Source organism: Lupinus angustifolius, chromosome LG19, assembly GCF_001865875.1.
Source record: "Lupinus angustifolius cultivar Tanjil chromosome LG19, LupAngTanjil_v1.0, whole genome shotgun sequence".
NCBI lineage: Eukaryota > Viridiplantae > Streptophyta > Magnoliopsida > Fabales > Fabaceae > Lupinus > Lupinus angustifolius.
The window spans coordinates 5323211-5345390 of NC_032027.1; the positions used below are offsets into that span (position 1 = coordinate 5323211).

Consider the following 22180-nt stretch of genomic DNA (forward strand, 5'->3'; position numbering starts at 1 on the left):
GTTAGAAAACAAGACATTTCTATCCAGTAATTTTGAAATGAAGGATCTTGGTGAAGCTTCATTTGTATTAGGAATATCGAGACACATCTCGGGGTATTCTTGGATTATCACAAAAGAGGTATATAGAAAAGGTACTTAAAAGATATGGCATGCAGGACTGTAAAACAATGGATACTCCAGTTGCTAAGGGAGATAAATTTAGAATCAATCAGTGCCCTAAGACTTTGTTTGGGAGTTTGGAGGGAAAGGAAAGGAAATGGATGAGGGGGTAAGGAAGGGGGAGGAAGGGAAGGAGAAGGGAGGGCAAATCCAAGTAAATCCCACCCTTGTTTGGGAGTTTAGAATTTAGATAGGAGGTGAATGGAAGGTTAATGTTCCATTTGAGTTTATGTATGGGCATAAACATTAGGTTATGGGAACAAAGTCATGGTTATAAGGACTTCCGCGTTTAATCTATGGATTTTGGATGGAGATATTCTCCAACAATAAATTCATTAATTTAATCATTAATCTTTTGATTTCTTTGAGATATAATGAGATCTTATACTACTAATTAATATGTTATTGGTAAAATGATCAATTTGGTTATATACATTCATCTATGCACCAAATCCAAATAGCTTCGCATATTGGTAAAGGTTGCATTGATTTGAAGGTTATTAATAATTACCGACTCCTTCTCATATATTTTGTTTATTTTTTAAGTTATAGATATACTTTAAGAAATTATTAAATGGTATAGAATTTTGATATAATTTGAATAAAATAACATCATTTAATCTATTTTAAAAAATAATGAAAATATATGTGAAAAGTGGAACAATAAGTGAGAATATAGTGTAAAAGTAAAATATATGTATGTCTTAGATCTCTAAAACATTAAACTATTTAGAATAATGTGAAATTAAAACATAAAAAGATATAATATGGAGTGATATAATGAACTTCGGGTATCCATTTTAGGAGGAATGTAAGGGTGCAATATTAAGTCCTCGTATTTCTTTATGAGTGTTTATACGGTCTGAAATCTAATTTTTCGATACATACCACTTATTTTTTAGTTTTTGGGTTCTCCAATTTTCCTCAATATAAAATTGGCTATGATCCACCTCCTTTTTTAAACAATTGATTAATTTTGTCATATACACAATGAGAGTCAGTCATACACTATTATATTATTATATATATGAATAAAAAAAAGTATGTGTGTGAATTTTGATACAGTTAACTAAGATTTCTTTCATAACACAAATTAGTTATTGATATTTTTGTGTCACCATTTACCCTTAATATTTAGGAATGACACCATCCAATAAAAAAAATGATTGACCAGATTATCAAACAAAATAAATTTAGATAGACTATTCTTTAACTAATTTTTCACAGAAGAAATTATCCAATGGAAAAAGTTGCAAGCTAATGAGTTTATTTTTCTCAGTATGAGAAAACTTTCAAGACTAGTTAATAAAGCTGATAAACATTCAAACATGTGTTATTTCATGTGTTATGAAATATAATTAATTAGAAAATATTGAATAATTATATTTTTAATTTAAATATATAATTTATAATATATAGAGTAACACAAAGTGAAATAAAAGATGTGTTCCCCAAATATTAAGCATAGATGCTCAAGTTCCAATCCGTGAAGTACATACTCTCATTTAAATATGGCAAAATGGACATTGTCTGCTGACGCGCTCGCATAGCCCATATTTTTTTGTAGACATGACATTCAAATTTTATCCATTTACCTGTTTTGCCCTGCTCATTTTGCTCGCCAAGCCCGCATGCATTTCCATTGGGCAATGCGGACGGCCCACAAACAATATTTAAGGAAAAATTAAGAAATTTTCAAATAAGTTATGATGTAATGTGATTTTTAATCCCTAAAAGTTGTAATATAATGTGATTTGACAAACTTCATATAAAATATCAAAAATTTTGTTAATTTTTTATCTTCAACTACTTTATTTTATTTATTATATGAACTTTTTTTTTAATTATTCAACAATGTCCACATGCCGCTCGCAAACTTGTTAGCCCATTTTAAAACAGGCAGGACAATCAATTTTGTGTCCGCTTAAATTATTACGGGCACAAACTAAATGGACCGGACGACCCGTTTTGCCATGTCTACTCTCCTTCATCCCTTAAAAGATGTTTTCAAGAGGAAATTTAGTTTTATTCTTCATTTATGTTGAAACAAGTAATTTTCATATTTGAACATTTATACTTGTCACACTATACTTTTATGTCATTTCAAACGTGGTTGACCACAATATAATCAATTTAATAAAATCTAGTTTTCACAATTTTTTATTATCAAAGTCTTTCACATCCTGATGTGACAAAGAAATTTTCCAATTTCGACTAGACTCTAGGTTACTAATAATCATTAAACTTGAATATTCATGTTTCTTATCTATTGATTCTACCAATTTACCTAATTAGACAATGTTTTCTTATACTATTAAGACTATTCTATACTATGAACAATGAATTAACCTATTTTTGAGGGAAATGGATCATCTCTGGTATTGGAGAGTCCAATGCTGAATAGGATGATGATATGTGGTCAAGAAAAAATTTTAATGACTATGATTACATGTTATTTTTTATTAAAAATAAATAAAAATTCTTTAAAAAATTCTCAACCTCATATTTCAGTATTGGTTTCTCCAGTACTGGAAAGGAGTTGAACTCATTTTTTAGATACATAATTACTCTTCCTAATAAATATCGTTCATAAAAATTGAATCATTAATTTTTTGATTGTTTTAGGATCTAATAAGTTTTTTTATATGATTCAACACGTATATACTAATAGTATAAATGTTTTTATATTTTAACAAATTATTCATCATTGATTTATTTTCTATTATTAATTCTTAAATAAAAATAAATAGTGATTCTAACAATTTTTTTATGCATAGTGGTTATGTCCACTGTATAGTACCCCATATTATTTCATATACACTTTTTTAAGAATAATAAGAATGGGTCCCTCATGGCCCAAATATTCAATCGAATCCTCTTTCACTCTCAACTCTTTCACCCGCAATCCACGCTCCCTTTCTCTCAAACCACTGTCGATCGCCACCACCACCCACCCTCACGGTTCACTTCACGGCCGTGACGGTTCCAACTCGCCACAAAATCACCACCACTCCTCCGCTTCCATCGTCGTCGTTTTTTTCTTCAGGTAAGTTGAAATTTCATTCGCATCGCTTCAGATTTAGATTTAGCTTAGTTATACACTTAAATTTGCATTGTTTAATTCTTCGTTGAACCAGTTTTTTTCGTTCTTGTAGATTATGTTGAAGCTAATTTCAAAGGAATTGGTGATGTAGTGTGATTCGCTGAGCCAAAATGGCTTTTGTAGCTAAGATAAAATTGGTTGTTCTTTCTGTAATTGCTTTATCTGTGGCATCTATTATTATTCATCTCTCTTTTGCAAAGTTTTGGGCTGTTAATATAGGACAGTATAGAGCACTGCCTACTCTTTCTCAAGATTTTCCTTTCATATTGGGAAGACCGGTGAGTATACGTTTATACACTGCATGTGTTTTCGGCTTTGGATTTCGCTTAAATTATTTTGAGTCTGTTTGATTGTGATATTACAGGGTGTAAAGAATAAGAAGCTATGGGGTTCTGTCAAGTCTTTGGAAGAACTGCAGCCTTATGCCAAAGCTAGAAGCAATTATTCTGGTAATAATTTTCGTCAAATTTCTTAGCTTCAAGGTTTTAAATATCGAGTGTGGTCGCAGTTTCGGAAACTCTCAAGACCTTGACATTTCAGACAATTACGAGCAAGCCGATGCGGCTACAATTGTGGCCGTGAGACTCTCAAAACCTTAACATATTGACATGTGTAACAGTTGTGGGCCCAAATTTAAAACCTTGCTCAGCTCTTTATTAGTCCAGGCCATTAACTGGAGATGAAAATTTGTTGCATAATCTTGAGTTGGCTATATATAGTATATAACAGTTGAACTTCATCTAGTTTGTACATAACTGATCTTCTATAAAAGAAAGTACATAACTTGGCTAATATTATTTGGTGATGTTTATCTTTGACAAATTTTAACACAGTTTCTGGTACTGACAAAATTATATATTATAATTTTTCATTCTTCATACATGTATCTTTTCATCCTTCACATCTTCTACTTCAAGTTTGTGTTTCTTTTCGTCACAGTTCCACAGGAGCAGAGCAACGGTTTCATCTATGCAAAAGTTTTTGGTGGGTTTTCAAAGACAAGATCATCGGTATGACTAAATAGATGTGTAAAAGTCACTTTATATTATTGTTTTGTACGTAAGTTGATAGCAGTTTTCTTGATTTTATAGATCTGTGATCTGGTTGCCATTTCTCGGCTTTTAAATGCAACTCTTGTCATTCCAGAAATTCAAGAAAGTACTCGCTCAAAAGGAATTAGGTATGCTCTGCAAGGTTTCTGTAGTCATTAGTGTGCTACTGCGATTTAGGCTAATCTATATTTTCTTGCTGTGATGCATATATACAATTTCATTTGTGTTTTTTAATTTTCCATTCAGCTTGAAGTTCAAGAGTTTTTCCTATGTTTATAATGAGGACGAGTTCATAGCATATCTCAAAAATGATATAATCATTGCAAAGACCCTGCCTGAAAGTTTGATGGAAAGGAGAAAAAGAAATGAATTTCCTACATTTAAACCCAAAAGTTCAGCTTCTCCAGACTTTTACATAAATGAAATTTTACCAAAGCTGAAGAAATCAAAGGTTATTGGATTAATTATAGTCAATGGTGGAGCTCTGCAGGTATTTCTCTATCCTTAAATTGTCAATTAAAGTTTATAAGTCATTGTTGCTGTCTTGTAGATGCTGTTGTCTACTTCAGGATGCATCTGTGTTCTGTTATTTTTAGATATAAAATGTTATCTATGTAGAATATTAAAGAATTAGAGGTTTATTGTTTGGGAAAGGAAAAGAGAGAAAGATGACTAAACATAATTGTTGAGACTTGAGAGTTGAGAGTATCGATATAAAAGAGAGACATATGATAAAATTCATGTGTTTCAACACATTGCGGAGACTCCTTCATATATAGGCTTAATGTAATAATTACAAAATAATTTTAGCAGATCTTTTCAAGGATTCTGACAATAATAAACTGAAAATGTAATTGATAGATGTATTGTGATACAATATCCTAACATGGTACTCCTATTTATGCTAAATATAATTTTAGACTCAGTGCGCAAGGCTCCCACCTAATAGGGGCTGTGGAGAGTAGATGTGCGCAGCTCATCCTCGCAAGCAAAGAGACTATTTGTGGGCTAATTATAATTACATAAAGTAGCAGTACTACTAGACTAGTACATGCCCAAGCCTGCTACTAAGACTAATAACCTAATTGCCCCCTAATATCTTAACGTGTAAGAAAGTACGCTATTTTATCTAAATGTTATCATGTTATTGAAATATTTAGTGCTAGAACCTCAAAGTTTTGTGGTAATCTCTTCTTGAGATCTTGTTGTACCCATGCTTATCACTGACTTCTTTACCTGTTATGGACTTCCATGCAAATACTTTACCAGCTTACTTCATTCTTATGTAAACCAGGAAAGTCTGAAACAAGATAATAAATATGCTTGAGATGTGGAGGACTTTAACTCTTATCAAATGCTTTATGCTTAATATTTAGATTCTTTGTTTCCCAGTAATTCATCAATCATCATAGATTTTTTACTTTAAATATAATACTTCTTTCAGCATTTTGCTACAACTTTAACCTTTCGATGCCTTTCCCTCTGTTCAAATGCATGCTAAGTTATTTTTTTGCTGTTCCAAGGGCAAGCTGCTTTTCCATCCTTACTCTTTTTGTTTGTGCACACGTATTTTTCACCAAGTTGCTAGAGTTGACTTGAGAATAATATACAATATATATTTTTGCAGTCAATTCTCCCACCTAGCATGGCAGAGATTCAGAGGCTAAGATGCAGAGTTGCTTTCCATGCCCTTCAATTTCGTCCAGAAATTCAAATTCTTGGCCGTCAGATGGTTAACAAGTATGATAACCTTTCAATTAAATAAATCATTTTGCATTTTGCTTTCTTATCACAGAATTTCACTCCCTTGTTTTTTGGCACTGCCAAATGTCTTTTTAATATATATATATATATATATATATTAAAATGTGTTTCCATGTGTTTCTGTTATCCAAACTAATAAAATGTGAACTTAGTTTTAGTTATAGGGCTTAGCTTACTGGTAGGGTTTTATGTGGATTTTCTCTATGGTAGCCATGCTAGGCCCCATAATTCACTATCATTTCCTGCATTGAGGTATAAGATATGTCTTCTGTCTTTTTAAGGTTAAGAGCATTAGGGCAACCCTTCTTAGCATTTCATCCTGGTTTATTGAGAGATACCTTGGCATACACTGGTTGTGCTGAACTTTTCCAGGTTTGCTCTTGCTTTATCTTTTGCATCATTGCCTAAAAATTGATGGGACTTGTGGTTCTACTTCTACAGTGCCTATATTGTTTAGGGTTTCATTTCTTCTAAAATATTTTCCCCTCTATCCATCCTTTTTTCTTCCTAGGTTATCTTGTTAAGAAGGTTTTGTTTTATCAGGATGTACACACTGAACTCATACAGCATCGAAGGGCTCAAATGATAAAGGAAGGACTTCTTAGTGAGGAATTGAATGTGGATTCACACTTGCAAAGGGATAAAGGTCTATGCCCCCTCATGCCTGAAGAGGTATGCTAAATTTTACTATGGGGTTTCCTGATAGTGGTGATGTGATTCTTGTGCTATTTTTAGTTATGAACTTATAATTGCTGACATGATTAAGAGTTTTCTTAAAAATAGCCTTTTGCACTTGATGACAATGACCAAAGTAATCATGGGGTTCCATTTTACTCTGAACCTGGATGGATGCCATGCTTGTCTAACAAGTGTTAGCATTTGTAGGATTGATTCTACCCAATATATAAGTAAAAAGGACGGCTCATTGTACGAGGCTCCCATTGGGGGAGGGTAGATGTATGCAGCCTTACACCCCACAAGCGGAAAGACTGTTTCTAGGATTTGAACTTGTGACTTCATGGTCACTAATCAACAACCTTACGTTGCGTCAAACTCACTCTCTTCTATCAAATATATAAGTAGAATACATTTTTCCCCAAAACATTGACTTGGGTTTAATTTCTTATTTTGCAAAATTGTCAAAGGTGAATGTCATTTGGTCAGTTCCAAAAGATTAGGATATTCAATGTTGTTTTATAGTAGACACTAGACACTAACAATGATGGGAGGGGAGAATTCATTTCGTATAAGAAAACTGATAAAATGCCCTTTGAACTTGTAGAGATTATTGCATATAATTCGCTTAACTTAACTATATGTACTCTGAAATGCATGGAGTTAAGCTCTTGCTTTTATGATTTACTTACTCCAAGAAGTTGTGGATCATTCTATAAAAATACCCATATTAAGTTTAATTTGTAGTCATTTGAAGAAATGTTAAATTATGATAGCATTTGCTTAACTGGTTTCCAAATTTATGTCGTGTCCAAAAAACGAAAAGATGAATTGTCCTTTTCAATTGCTATCTTTGTTGTAGGGCTACAAATAAGATGTGATTAAACTGAAAGATCTAAATAACAAATTTATGAATGATAATGATGGAGTGGACGTAGTTTTGTTGAGAGAAAAAAGAGAGGGGAAATGATTGAGAGTGAGGGTTGGCGAGGGAGTAAATTAGTAGTGCTACATGAAGCAATGGATATGATTAGGATTTTATGAGTTAAACCAAGGTTAGCTTATTCATAATAATAATAAGAAGATAATTCCCAAAGGAACGCCTAAGTTAAACTAGTTATTTATTGGAAGCCATAACCAAAAACAGGAAGCTTGTTACAATATAGCTCCCCCTATGCCCACGGTCCATGTAAGGGTCAGACCCACTATTTGTGTGTATATTGTCAGCCTTGCCTTGCATTTGCAAGAGGCTGATTCAAATACTTGAACCTCTGACCTCTAGCTCACAGGCAACAAATTAACACCTTCAAGTTCAAGATTGTACCAAGGCCCCACTTAAGTTGGAACCGTAACATATTTAAATCAGTTCATATCCCTACCTTTTGCCTAATTTTGTGGTCAGATGACCTAAATTAGGATGTTAAGTTCAAAGTGGCTTGTTTGATTAAAATTTAGAAGTAGAGTTATTTCTATCAAGAACTTCAAAACTGAAATAGGGAATTAAAATCATTCACAGATAGTTCAAGTTTTAGAAATTCCAACCTTGCATCCAAAGTTTAATTAGGAAATCAACCTAGACCTGTTTCAAGGCCTCTCTATATAATCAAAGGTTAAACATTATGCTACCCAACTTCAGAACTTCCTTGCTAACAATGGAAATGGCTAACAATCATTCAACAACGGCGAGCATCTTAGCTATACAGTACAAGAATCTAGAGTTTGTTGTACAACAACAGAGGATAAAATATCTTCTTTGTGATCTTTTTTAGAGTGAGTATAAAATTTTAGGTGACCGGGTCCATTTTAGCTGCAAGCTACTATGTAATATATTAATTGACTCTTGGGTGTGTATGTGGGATCCCAGCCTCTGCTGAGGTCAACCAATTTTACAATCACAAATGTAGTATAAGTAAATGGGGAACACTTTCCAATTTTGTGGATAAGTATGGATTTGCCTTTTGGAATTTCAAAACTTCACCTAGGTAAGTTAGATGTTGGTTCATTGTTTTTTAAACTTTTGCAGGTTGGAATTCTCCTTCGGGTGATGGGTTATCCTCCCAAAACAATCATTTACCTGGCTGGCTCTGAAATATTTGGAGGTCAACGTATTTTAATTCCTTTGCGGGCCATGTTTACTAATACAGTGGATCGTACTTCCTTGTGCAGTGAGAAGGAGTTGTCTGACTTGGTTGGACCTGAGACACCCCTTCCTCAAAATATTTTTCGACAACCTCCTTCAAAAAGTGAGAAAGAACTTAAAGAAGAATGGATGCAGGCTGGTCCTAGGCCTCGACCTCTTCCTCCACCTCCAGATAGACCAATTTATCAACATGAAAAAGAAGGCTGGTATGGCTGGATCACTGAGACTCCGACAGAACCTGATCCTTCACCTATGGATCTGAGGATTCAAGCACACAGGTTACTTTGGGATGCACTTGATTACATTGTTTCTTTGGAAGCAGATGCCTTCTTTCCTGGATTTAACAATGATAATAGTGGATGGCCAGATTTTTCAAGCCTAGTCATGGGACATCGACTGTATGAGACTGCTTCTTTTAGAACATACCGACCAGACAGGTAAAATGCACTTCGGTGTTTTAACTAATTTATTGATATTCATAAAGGGAGTATGATATAAATAGGTTTCATCAGAGGAATGTAATTTCCTTACATATAGCAATGCTTTCGACAGAGGTGGCACATTATTGTTGAGTATTTATCTAGCAATTTTCTTATGTCCCCTTACAAACATTCATGTGTGCCAGATTTGAAAAATTGGAAATCAATGCTACTCTTATCGCAGAAAACCTCAGACATGCCTAGGATATGCTTTGGTGCAGCACCCATTTTTTTGTGTAGATTTCTTGCATCCAGGCTAATAAGTAAATGCTTGCATGATATGCCCTCTTTTCCACATATGTGCATTTTGAATGTAGTCCGTATCTTAAGAGAAGAATACAATGACCTTCTGTTCCTCATGCTTTCATAATTCCAAGCATGCTGCTTCGCCTAAAATCTTGTTGTTGCTTGTGTTTTTCATTAGTAATTGAAATCTCTGTTGAAGTTATGTATTATATATCCCTAAATTTTACATTTCATAGTGACACTCTTTTTACCTGGTATTTCACAGGAAAGTTGTTGTGGAACTTTTCAACCTCACTCGAGAAAATTTATACCACCCAAAGCATAATTGGACAACTTTAGTGCAGGAACATCTTAATAAAAGTTTGAGTGAAGAGGGCCTCATAAGGCAATCTCTCTTGTCAAAACCAGCAACGTTCCTTTCACATCCACTTCCAGAATGCTCTTGTAGAATACCTTCTGCAGACGTTGCTAGTAATCGTGTCAGAGGCAAGGATGGCCGGTTTCTATATGGAGACGAAGACCAGTGCCCAAAATGGATACAGGCAGGTTCATTGGCGAAAGAAGGGGTCAAATCCGAAGACGATGCACAGCCAGATTATGAAAGTAATGATTTTGTTAATGAATCAGAATCTGACAAAGATGGTGCCAAAACCAATCAGACTTCACTCTGGGATCAACAAGATGAGGAAATGGATCCAAATGACTAAGTGGGTGTGCATATTCTTAACTATAGTCCTTTTGTTATACAGCATCCAATGTTCCATAATTTCTTTGAGAGATATAGGTTATATAACATGCTCCCGCTCCATACATCTCACAATTTCACAATGCTATCTTTGTTGAGCATGTATGGGTATTCAAATTATTCTTTCATTGCTTTTGGATTATTAATTCTCTATAGACACATAATGTTTATCTTCTCTCTTTTTATTTTTTAACCTACCACTTCCAAGGGAGTTTTTGTTGTAACATACATACTGCAAAAAGAAGGAAAAAAGGATTTTAACTTTGTCTAGAGTTAAATAATTTGTGGTAATTACATAATTGTTGTCCAATTTTTTGTTTTGTACAATGATACATATCTCATAACATTTAGCTATGTGGATGCACATTGTGGTTTTCATCTTACCTGTGCTAATTCCCCTTATTTCCTTAAATCAAAGGTGAACTCAGATGTAGTGTGACTGGTGATGATTTTAGACATTATTGTCTTTTTTCCAGCTATTTGTGTCTGAGCATCACAACTAATCTTCTATTAATCAATTTTGTATTTTAAAACTGATTTTAGCTCAATGAGTTAACATTTGCTAAAATGCAAACTGCAGAGTACATGTCTTTGACATAGACCCTGATGCTTAGTAAATGTCTTTGACATAGACCTTGATGCTTACCATTATATAATGAGAATAAAATATCTCTTAGTATAAGGAGATAAGTTATCTCACTCGGCCATTAAAATCATGATATTTGTCCTACTTAATCATTTTCTATAAAAATATTTCTAAAACTAAACAAAATAACATACATGTTATACTTTTACTTGCTAGAGGAGATAAATTATCTTTTGGTACCACAATGTACTTTATTTTGTTATATAATTCATGCAATGCATTGTTTTCCTTATGAGAAAAGGATATATACACTGATAGTGATGAGTTTTATACACTGTCATTGTATCATCTACCATTGATATTTAATTATGGTTGAATTCAAAAAAGTTAATTCAAATGAATGGTGGATAATGAAGTACATGTGTATAAATCTTTACATCGTCAATGTATAGATTTCATACTCTTTCCTCATGGTGAACAATTTTTTATGATCTGAAAGGACTGTGATTAGGGGATGCACTTTTCCTTTGATATTGGTTATTAACTGATATTGTTAAATTTAATCACGGGGAGACACTAATTAATACTATTAAATAGCCAATATGTCAAATCATCATCAAGAATTGTACTTGAACAATCTATGAAGTCTTCTTCAAGGAAATAAAGTTCTTGATGAAATAGTAATCTACCAACCATAGATTACTCTTAGCCCTAGTTGTTCTTTTATATAGAGTGATACTCATTGAATTTAACATCTTCCATAAAGAATCATAGTTATCCATAATTTTCTTATTTTCAATTTCCCTCATCGTAAAAATAGAAATAAGATATTTGTTATCTACATAATTTTCATAACAATAAGAATAAATCTTACTTGATCATTGTACATTAGACCCATAATTCCTAACTGATAGTGCATATATATAAATGGATTATTCTAATAGGTAACCCACTTACTTCTTTCTATTTCATGCTTGCCTAATCTATGTTGTTTGCCTAATCTATGTTGTTTGCGGAATGTGCATATTCTGCTATTCTTGCTTATATACTCATCATAAAGAAAAAGAACATTATGAACTATAATCAGCACAAAGCATGGCATGAATTGATGTAGTGAAGTTTTTGGTATTGGTTTTTTCATGTGCCTTTTCTGCATCAGAGTTGAGCAACTCCTTTTATTTACTCATCACAAAGTATGAGTTTTAGGTTTGAATGGGATGATTGTGCCTTTTTCCTTCCAATCTTTTATGCAGCACACTTAAGATAAGCAACCCAAAGATATTGCCTTGTTGCTACCATAATGTTCCTGTCTGATATGCATCTCTTTCATATTTTTGGCCCTTTTTGTATTAAATTGAAAATGTTCTTGTCTGATACATTAATACAAAGAATTTGGTAATTACATTCCATGCTGCTCTTATATCATGTCCTACAATTGGTATTTTGGCATATGTAGTGCTGTCACAATAATCATATTTCATACCTGCGTTTTTTTCTTTATATAGTAGGGTAATGTTAAAAATACTTTCTTATATTTTTATGACTTCAAAGTAAATTAGCTTTTGATTTTCTTTCCTATGTGGGAAGAATGATGGTTGAAAGTTACATATAGTGGTGAATGTTGGAGCAATGCACTTACAGATATGAATGACAAAGTGTGGGGATAATTGAACCCAAGCTATATATGAGTGATTGAGTGTTAGTTGGGTTTAAACTAACACTTTCTGTTTTTAGTTAGTAGAATTTAAAATTCTATTATGTTAGTTGATAGACTTACAATAAAAGGCATGTAATCCATTTCTTCGAGATAATGAGAAATACATAGATATTATACATTTTCTTACTCTCTTCTCCTCACTTCCCCTAATCTTTCTCTTCTAAATTCTAACATTTGGTATCAAGAGCATGTTGCTATCCTAGAACCACGTTTCCAAGCAATTCTTTCTCCCCTTCATCCAAACAATCTTGTTTTATTAAGTTGAGTGAGAAAAACTCAAGCATTCACTGTGTGTGAATCATTAGAGGATCTGGAGCTGTTAATCTTGGATTGAATGTTGTACTAGAAGGCTGAGAAAGTGCGATCTGATCTATGCTAAGGACATTTAAGCTACAATGGTTGGGAATGACAACAATCTTCCATCAATGAGTCTACCTATTCTCACAGAGAGGAATTGTGATCGTTGGAACACACAAATGAAGGTGTTGATCAAGTTTCAAGAGGTGAATGAGGCTATTGAGAATGGACTTATTGCACCAGGTCCTGAAGTCACAGAGATTCAAAGAACTATGTTCAAAGAGGCAAAAAAGAAGGATAACAAGGCACTATTGTTATTGCATCATTGTGTTGATCATACTCACTTTAATAAGATTTAGAATGCCATAACAGCTAAGGAAGCCTGAGACATCTTGATTCGAAGCCATTCTGGTGGAAACAAGATAAAGAAGGTGAAACTACAAACACTAAGGATGCAATATAAATTAATTCAAATGGAGGAGAATGACAAGGGTGGAGATAAATTCACAAAGGTAAATACAATTACTAATCAAATGAAAGGGCGTGGAGAGGTAGTCATGGATCTCATGATCATTGAGAAAATCATGAGATCCTTGCCTCAAAAGTTTGACTAAATTGTAGTAGCAATAGATGAGTCAAAAAATATCTCAATATTGAAGATTAAGGATCTTTAAAACTCACTAGAAAAACATGAGATGAGGCTTATGGATAGAAATCCAATAAAAGGTAGTGAACAAGCCTTAAAAGCAACTCATTTTAGAGATGAATAAAGAAAGAAAGGCAAGAAGTGGAAGGGAAAGAAGAACAAGACAAACTATGACTGGTCAGAATCTTCTAAAAGAAAAGGAGCATAGAAAGATTCAGAGGAAAAGGAAGTATGACAAGATGAATGTTGAGTGCTTCAATTGCCATACAATAGGATACTACTCTTATGAGTGTTTTGTTGAGAAAGGAAAAGAGAAGAATCATCATGATAAAGAGGCCTTCACAACTACATGTTATACTTTTACTTGCTAGAGGAGATAAATTATCTTTTGGTACCACAATGTACTTTATTTTGTTATATAATTCATGCAATGCATTGTTTTCCTTATGAGAAAAGGATATATACACTGATAGTGATGAGTTTTATACACTGTCATTGTATCATCTACCATTGATATTTAATTATGGTTGAATTCAAAAAAGTTAATTCAAATGAATGGTGGATAATGAAGTACATGTGTATAAATCTTTACATCGTCAATGTATAGATTTCATACTCTTTCCTCATGGTGAACAATTTTTTATGATCTGAAAGGACTGTGATTAGGGGATGCACTTTTCCTTTGATATTGGTTATTAACTGATATTGTTAAATTTAATCACGGGGAGACACTAATTAATACTATTAAATAGCCAATATGTCAAATCATCATCAAGAATTGTACTTGAACAATCTATGAAGTCTTCTTCAAGGAAATAAAGTTCTTGATGAAATAGTAATCTACCAACCATAGATTACTCTTAGCCCTAGTTGTTCTTTTATATAGAGTGATACTCATTGAATTTAACATCTTCCATAAAGAATCATAGTTATCCATAATTTTCTTATTTTCAATTTCCCTCATCGTAAAAATAGAAATAAGATATTTGTTATCTACATAATTTTCATAACAATAAGAATAAATCTTACTTGATCATTGTACATTAGACCCATAATTCCTAACTGATAGTGCATATATATAAATGGATTATTCTAATAGGTAACCCACTTACTTCTTTCTATTTCATGCTTGCCTAATCTATGTTGTTTGCCTAATCTATGTTGTTTGCGGAATGTGCATATTCTGCTATTCTTGCTTATATACTCATCATAAAGAAAAAGAACATTATGAACTATAATCAGCACAAAGCATGGCATGAATTGATGTAGTGAAGTTTTTGGTATTGGTTTTTTCATGTGCCTTTTCTGCATCAGAGTTGAGCAACTCCTTTTATTTACTCATCACAAAGTATGAGTTTTAGGTTTGAATGGGATGATTGTGCCTTTTTCCTTCCAATCTTTTATGCAGCACACTTAAGATAAGCAACCCAAAGATATTGCCTTGTTGCTACCATAATGTTCCTGTCTGATATGCATCTCTTTCATATTTTTGGCCCTTTTTGTATTAAATTGAAAATGTTCTTGTCTGATACATTAATACAAAGAATTTGGTAATTACATTCCATGCTGCTCTTATATCATGTCCTACAATTGGTATTTTGGCATATGTAGTGCTGTCACAATAATCATATTTCATACCTGCGTTTTTTTCTTTATATAGTAGGGTAATGTTAAAAATACTTTCTTATATTTTTATGACTTCAAAGTAAATTAGCTTTTGATTTTCTTTCCTATGTGGGAAGAATGATGGTTGAAAGTTACATATAGTGGTGAATGTTGGAGCAATGCACTTACAGATATGAATGACAAAGTGTGGGGATAATTGAACCCAAGCTATATATGAGTGATTGAGTGTTAGTTGGGTTTAAACTAACACTTTCTGTTTTTAGTTAGTAGAATTTAAAATTCTATTATGTTAGTTGATAGACTTACAATAAAAGGCATGTAATCCATTTCTTCGAGATAATGAGAAATACATAGATATTATACATTTTCTTACTCTCTTCTCCTCACTTCCCCTAATCTTTCTCTTCTAAATTCTAACATTTGGTATCAAGAGCATGTTGCTATCCTAGAACCACGTTTCCAAGCAATTCTTTCTCCCCTTCATCCAAACAATCTTGTTTTATTAAGTTGAGTGAGAAAAACTCAAGCATTCACTGTGTGTGAATCATTAGAGGATCTGGAGCTGTTAATCTTGGATTGAATGTTGTACTAGAAGGCTGAGAAAGTGCGATCTGATCTATGCTAAGGACATTTAAGCTACAATGGTTGGGAATGACAACAATCTTCCATCAATGAGTCTACCTATTCTCACAGAGAGGAATTGTGATCGTTGGAACACACAAATGAAGGTGTTGATCAAGTTTCAAGAGGTGAATGAGGCTATTGAGAATGGACTTATTGCACCAGGTCCTGAAGTCACAGAGATTCAAAGAACTATGTTCAAAGAGGCAAAAAAGAAGGATAACAAGGCACTATTGTTATTGCATCATTGTGTTGATCATACTCACTTTAATAAGATTTAGAATGCCATAACAGCTAAGGAAGCCTGAGACATCTTGATTCGAAGCCATTCTGGTGGAAACAAGATAAAGAAGGTGAAACTACAAACACTAAGGATGCAATATAAATTAATTCAAATGGAGGAGAATGACAAGGGTGGAGATAAATTCACAAAGGTAAATACAATTACTAATCAAATGAAAGGGCGTGGAGAGGTAGTCATGGATCTCATGATCATTGAGAAAATCATGAGATCCTTGCCTCAAAAGTTTGACTAAATTGTAGTAGCAATAGATGAGTCAAAAAATATCTCAATATTGAAGATTAAGGATCTTTAAAACTCACTAGAAAAACATGAGATGAGGCTTATGGATAGAAATCCAATAAAAGGTAGTGAACAAGCCTTAAAAGCAACTCATTTTAGAGATGAATAAAGAAAGAAAGGCAAGAAGTGGAAGGGAAAGAAGAACAAGACAAACTATGACTGGTCAGAATCTTCTAAAAGAAAAGGAGCATAGAAAGATTCAGAGGAAAAGGAAGTATGACAAGATGAATGTTGAGTGCTTCAATTGCCATACAATAGGATACTACTCTTATGAGTGTTTTGTTGAGAAAGGAAAAGAGAAGAATCATCATGATAAAGAGGCCTTCACAACATATGAAGATCCTGAAGTAGAACCACTGACTTTGATGGTTACAAACTCAACAGAAGATGCTCACTTTGAGTCATGGTACCTTGAATTAGGATGCTCAAACCATATGACCAGTCATAAAGAGTGGCTCACAGATTTTGACTCAAGCAGAAAGAGCAATGTGAAGTTTGCAGACGATAGTACCTTGAAGGTAGAAGGAGCTGGGATGTAGTGATTCTGAGGAATAATGGATCCAAGGCTCTAATGTCAGATTTGCTCTTTGTCCCATGTATTAGGGGTGTTCAAATCTAGACCGATCCAACAATAAAACCGAAAATCGATCCAAAATAGACTGAAATTGCAAAAGCTGAATGCATTTGGATCGTGTTGGACTTATTTTTTAAAGACCGATTGGTCCGGTTCGGATTTTGATTTCACCTCTTGGATCCAAACCGGACCGAAATAATATGTAAAGTTTAAGTGTGTAATGTTTTTAAGTGTTTTCCAAACTTAATCTTAAGTCCCAACTCCAAAATTGTATCTATGTATTATTTGTTATATTCTATAACACACACTTATATATATGTTGCTATGTTTTAAATCATATTGATTATATTTGATACACTTTTTTAGAATTTAATCCAATCCCATAACCAAATGAAGAAGATTCAAGTATTATTCTGACTAGGTGTTTTATTATCAATTTTATTATTGTGAAAGTATTATTGTTATTAATCATCAGTAGAACATTGTAACTGTTAAAATTACAATAAAATCCACTAAAGAAAGTTGGTTATGGCATTCCACATATGGTCACCTGAATTTTAAAAGTATATATCAACTTGGTTCCACCAATATGGTTCATGGCATTCCTCTAACTACACTTCCTAGAGATATGTGTGAAGTTTGCTTTGCTGGTAAGCAAACTAGAAAGTCATTCCAATCTCACTCAAACATGAGGTCTAGATGAGTCTTGGAAGTAGTACACTCAGATGTGTGTGGACCATTTTATGAACCATCATTGGCTGGAAATAGGTACTTCATTATATTTGTAGATGAGTTCAGTAAGATGATATGGGTGAATGTGATGAAGCTGAAAAGTGAAGCCTTTGAATACTTTCTGGGATTCAAGGCCTTAGTTGAAAGGGAAAGTGGAAAGAAGTTGAAGATCCTTAGAACAAATGGAGGAGGTGAATTCACATCTAATGCATTCGAATCACATTGCCAACAAAATGGAATTAGACATGAAGTCACTACTCCAAATACACCTGAACATAATGGACTTGTTGAAAGGAGAAACAAGACAACAATGGATATGGCAAGAAGCTTGATGAAAGAGAAAGGCCTACCACACAAATTCTAGGGTGAAGTTGTATCAACCTCAGTGTATATCCTAAACAGAAGTCCAACAAAGAAACTAGAAGGTAAAGTTCCAATGGAAGCCTGGAATGGATAGAAACCAGTAGTAAGTCATCTGAAAGTGTTTGGTTCACTTGCATACAAGCATGTGTCTGATCAAAGAAGAACTAAACTTCAAGACAAAAGTGAAGGAATGGTATTCATTGGATACCATCCTACATGTTAAACCAGATTGTGACCAGGGAGCCTCCAACCATCGGGGAGTTCCATTGTTACCCGTGTGTGGGAAGAGTGAAGAGCCACAAATGAGACATCACGTCTTGAACCAAAACCTTAAGGCGTTAGTTCTATGGGTTTTTCTTTTCTACTTATAAACTCTTTTGCTCCTCCCCGCATATCCAATATGGGACTTCACACTTGAATAAACCCAACAATCTCCCCCTCAAGTGCGGGTACCACACATTTTCCGGTTCGCTCCCCCTTTAGTCCACCATGCCCTAGCTGAACTATCGACTCTAATACAACTTGTTGGGAGATATTCATCTATAGGATACAACATTCTTCCATGGGCTAAGTCAAAGAAGCATAAAAGTGGGTTTGACACCACATCTTGACCCAAAATCTTAAGGCATTAGGTCTACGGGTTCATCCACTTATATGCTCTTTAACTCATCCATTTTTGCTCAATAGGACTTCTTCCTTCATACTTGGAATACCCAACATCTCCTCCTGAAGTGTAAGTTCCCCTTCGAGTATTTGATACACTAGAGATAAGCTCTCTATGTACTCGCATCGTTGTTGGCTTATCCTTTCATTAACGGAACATGCCGCATTGGCCTCTCTTTCGGAAGACTTTTGACATAAGGATCCCTTACGGATCTACCGACCACTTGTCGCTTCAATACTTCATTCAGCCATTGAACTGTCGGCTCTGATACCAATTGCTGGTGCAACGGAAGCGATCGTTGCATAGCGTTGGACACGGGAAATAAAATAAAGTATGTAGAATAAACAGAAGAGAAGGAACAATAGAATTTGGTAACGGGGTTCGGCCAATTGTGCCAACGTCCCCGAGAGCACTGAGAGGCTAGCAAGATATTATTAGAGAATAATGATTACAAGCCCTTACACACCTATGGGCGTATGTGCCCATTGGGTGTTTTTATTTAGTACTTATATTTGGTGTACATTACAACAAGGAACTTGAGTCTAATATATAACATTGATAGTCTAATATATTCTAATATTAAGCAATATGGGACTTCATATATTAACATATCTCAAACATTCCCAATAGTTCAGGTGCATATAAGCTCTACGATCCATTAAGAGACAAGGTACAAATCAACAAAGATGTCATTATGCTAGAACATGAGAGCTGGAGCTGGAAGGAAATGACAACCAGCTTGAAGAGAATCATACATAAGATCATTGATGAGGAGGCAATCTCAGAAGAAAGAAGTGAAAGAATTAATGATGTACCAATTGATAAGAGATTAAGAAGGATGAGATCAATGCTTACTACGTTCAATGACTATGAAATGCACTATGATTACCAAATCAGTGATGAAGGTGACTTAGTGGACTTAGCACTAATGGCTGAAGCAGAACATATCATTGAGACTGAGGCTCTTCAACATTTTGTATGGAAGGAAGCAATGGTTGAATAACTCAAATCCATTGAGAAAAATAAGACTTGGTGCTTGGTTGATCTTCTAAAAGGAAAACACCAGATTGGAGTAAAATGAGTTTTCAAACAAAAACTTAATTGTGATGGAACTATATCAAATCATCAAGCTAGGTTGGTGGCCAATGGATTTCTACAAAGAGAAGTTTTGGATTACTCAGAGGTGTTTGCTCTAGTGGCTAGGATCGAAACTATAAGGTTGGTGGTAGGAGTTTCTTGTGCAAAGAACTGGCCATTATTTCAGCTTGATATGAAATTTTCCTTTCTTCATGGTCCCCTAGAAGAAGTTTATGTTCAGCAGCCTCCTGGATTCATTGTAATAGGAAAAGAGCATGAAGTCTACAAGTTAAAGAAGACATTTTATGGCTTAATGCAAGCTCCAAGAGCTTGGAACAAAATGATTGATTCCTTCCTGTTCAAACTCAAATTTAAAATTGTGCAGTGGATCATGAAGTATATATAAAGGATAATGGTGATGGAGACCTATTAATCCTATACTTGTATGTTGATGATCTACTTATCGTTGGATCCAATCTGAGAAGAATTGAGGAGTTCAAAAGAATCATGAAAGTGGAATTTGAGATGACAGACTTGGGAAAATTGAGCTACTTTCTAGGGATGAAATTATCCTACACCTTTACTGGTTTATTGATGCATCATAAGAAGTATGGAGTGACTTGCTACAAAGGTTCAACATGGATTCTTGCAACTCAGTGACTAGTCCAGTTGAAACCATTGTGAAATTGACAAAGGATGAAGATGATGAGGCAGTAGGTGAGACCTTGTTCAAACATATTGTTGGATCTCTAAGATACTTGTGTAACATCAGACCAGACCTATCCTATGGTGTTGGGCTTGTGAGTAGGTTCATGTGCAGTCCTAAGAAATCTCATATGCTAGCTGCTAAGAGGATTCTGAGATATGTTAAAGGGACATTTGATCATGACATTCTATTTCCAGTTGAAACATAAAAATCAGAACTGGAACTAGATGAGTTTTCAGACTCTGATTATGGAGGAGATTTAGTTGAAAGGAAAAGCACATCAGGATAACTATTCTTATTGAACAATGCTCCAATTTCTTGGAGTTCCAAGAAGCAACCAATGATTGCTCTCTTTAGTTGTGAAGCAGGATATATATTAGGGTTTTATGCAGCATGTCAAGCAGTTTGGCTTGAGGAGTTTGTAAGAGAAATGAAGATCAGTGTAAAGAACCCTCTGCAACTAAGAATAGACAATGTTTTTGTTATTAGCTTGTCTAAAAATTCAATGAGTCATGACAAGAGTAAACACCTAGAAGTCAGGTTCCACTTTCTTAGAGATCTTGTGAACAAAGAAAGGTTAAAATTGGTATATTGTGAGACTGAGTTGCAGCTTGTTGATTGTAACACCGCAAATTTTACGAGTTTGAATTATAAGATTTTATTAATATTGCTATTAATTATATTTTCGAACATGAATTTCTGGGAATTTTCGATAAAGAATTAGACAAAACTCTAGTTGAGTTTTAGTCTTGTAATTCTGTTTCCAATTTGGTGGTAAATTTTCATGATTTTCGGAGACAGTCGGTTTCGGACCGCTGTCGGGGCCGAATCTCACCCGGTACGACTCAAAAAGTGGTTTTTGAGTTCCGTAACTCGGAATCGAATTCCGATTGCGCCATTGGCTTCGTAACTTCATTTCGAGTCAATATAGACCCTGAGTACATCCATACCTATTTTCTAAATATTTTCACTCGGAATGTCGAAATCCGAAATTCTAATCAGATATTAAAATCGGGCGATTTATAATACCCGATCGAGTATTGGCCGATAATACTCGGACACGTTTATCTCACGTGTCCGCGAAGTGATCATTTTGTGTTGGGATGTGAAATTTGCTTTTCCATAAAACAAACCTCACACCACTTTCTCAAATATCTCATGAGATCATCATTAGCCACCCTAGGAGATTTTTTGATGATTGCCTAGAGGGAAATGATTTCCCTTCTCTCCTTAAACCCTCACACTTCACACTTCACTCTCACACTCTTTCATTTTCAAATTTTTTAAAGAGAAGGTAAATCCTCTCTTCATCTTTTTCTCTCATTTCTCATTGCTTCTTCCATCTTCAATCCTAGATCTCTCAACATTCAACCAATGGATGTTGATGAGATTTAAGTATGTTGTTCATGAGTATGTCGAGAACATATTCAACTGTTGAAATTTTCTAAAACGTTTTCTAACTCATTTTCTCCTCAAAACCGAAAATGGTGATGTTCTTGAACTTATGAAAATATTTTATTGAAACCATGAACAACTTGTGTTCATGGAGTTGTTATAATGTTTTATTACATGTATTTGGTTGTTTTAGCCAAAGGGGATGATGATGAAATCAAAGGAACCTTTAG

The 22180-nt window shown here is 34.1% G+C and overlaps 1 protein-coding gene across 1 annotated transcript; it reads left to right on the top strand.

Annotated features, from left to right (window-relative positions):
- LOC109334296 (uncharacterized protein At1g04910-like) lies at positions 2988-10641 on the top strand. Its single transcript, XM_019569988.1, has 11 exons — positions 2988-3205; positions 3315-3540; positions 3627-3711; positions 4202-4272; positions 4354-4442; positions 4561-4804; positions 5942-6054; positions 6360-6450; positions 6622-6750; positions 8777-9330; positions 9884-10641. Exons 2-11 carry the CDS (start codon positions 3373-3375, stop codon positions 10323-10325), a joined length of 1986 nt encoding a protein of 661 aa, XP_019425533.1. The 5' UTR covers positions 2988-3205; positions 3315-3372; the 3' UTR covers positions 10326-10641.

Bases quoted from the DNA above. Each gene is read 5' to 3' on its own strand.
- LOC109334296 (XM_019569988.1), top strand. From the start codon at position 3,373: ATGGCTTTTGTAGCTAAGATAAAATTGGTTGTTCTTTCTGTAATTGCT. The intron at 6,055-6,359 runs GTATGATAACCT...TGTCTTTTTAAG, and splicing joins GGCCGTCAGATGGTTAACAA to GTTAAGAGCATTAGGGCAAC. The intron at 6,751-8,776 runs GTATGCTAAATT...AAACTTTTGCAG, and splicing joins GCCCCCTCATGCCTGAAGAG to GTTGGAATTCTCCTTCGGGT.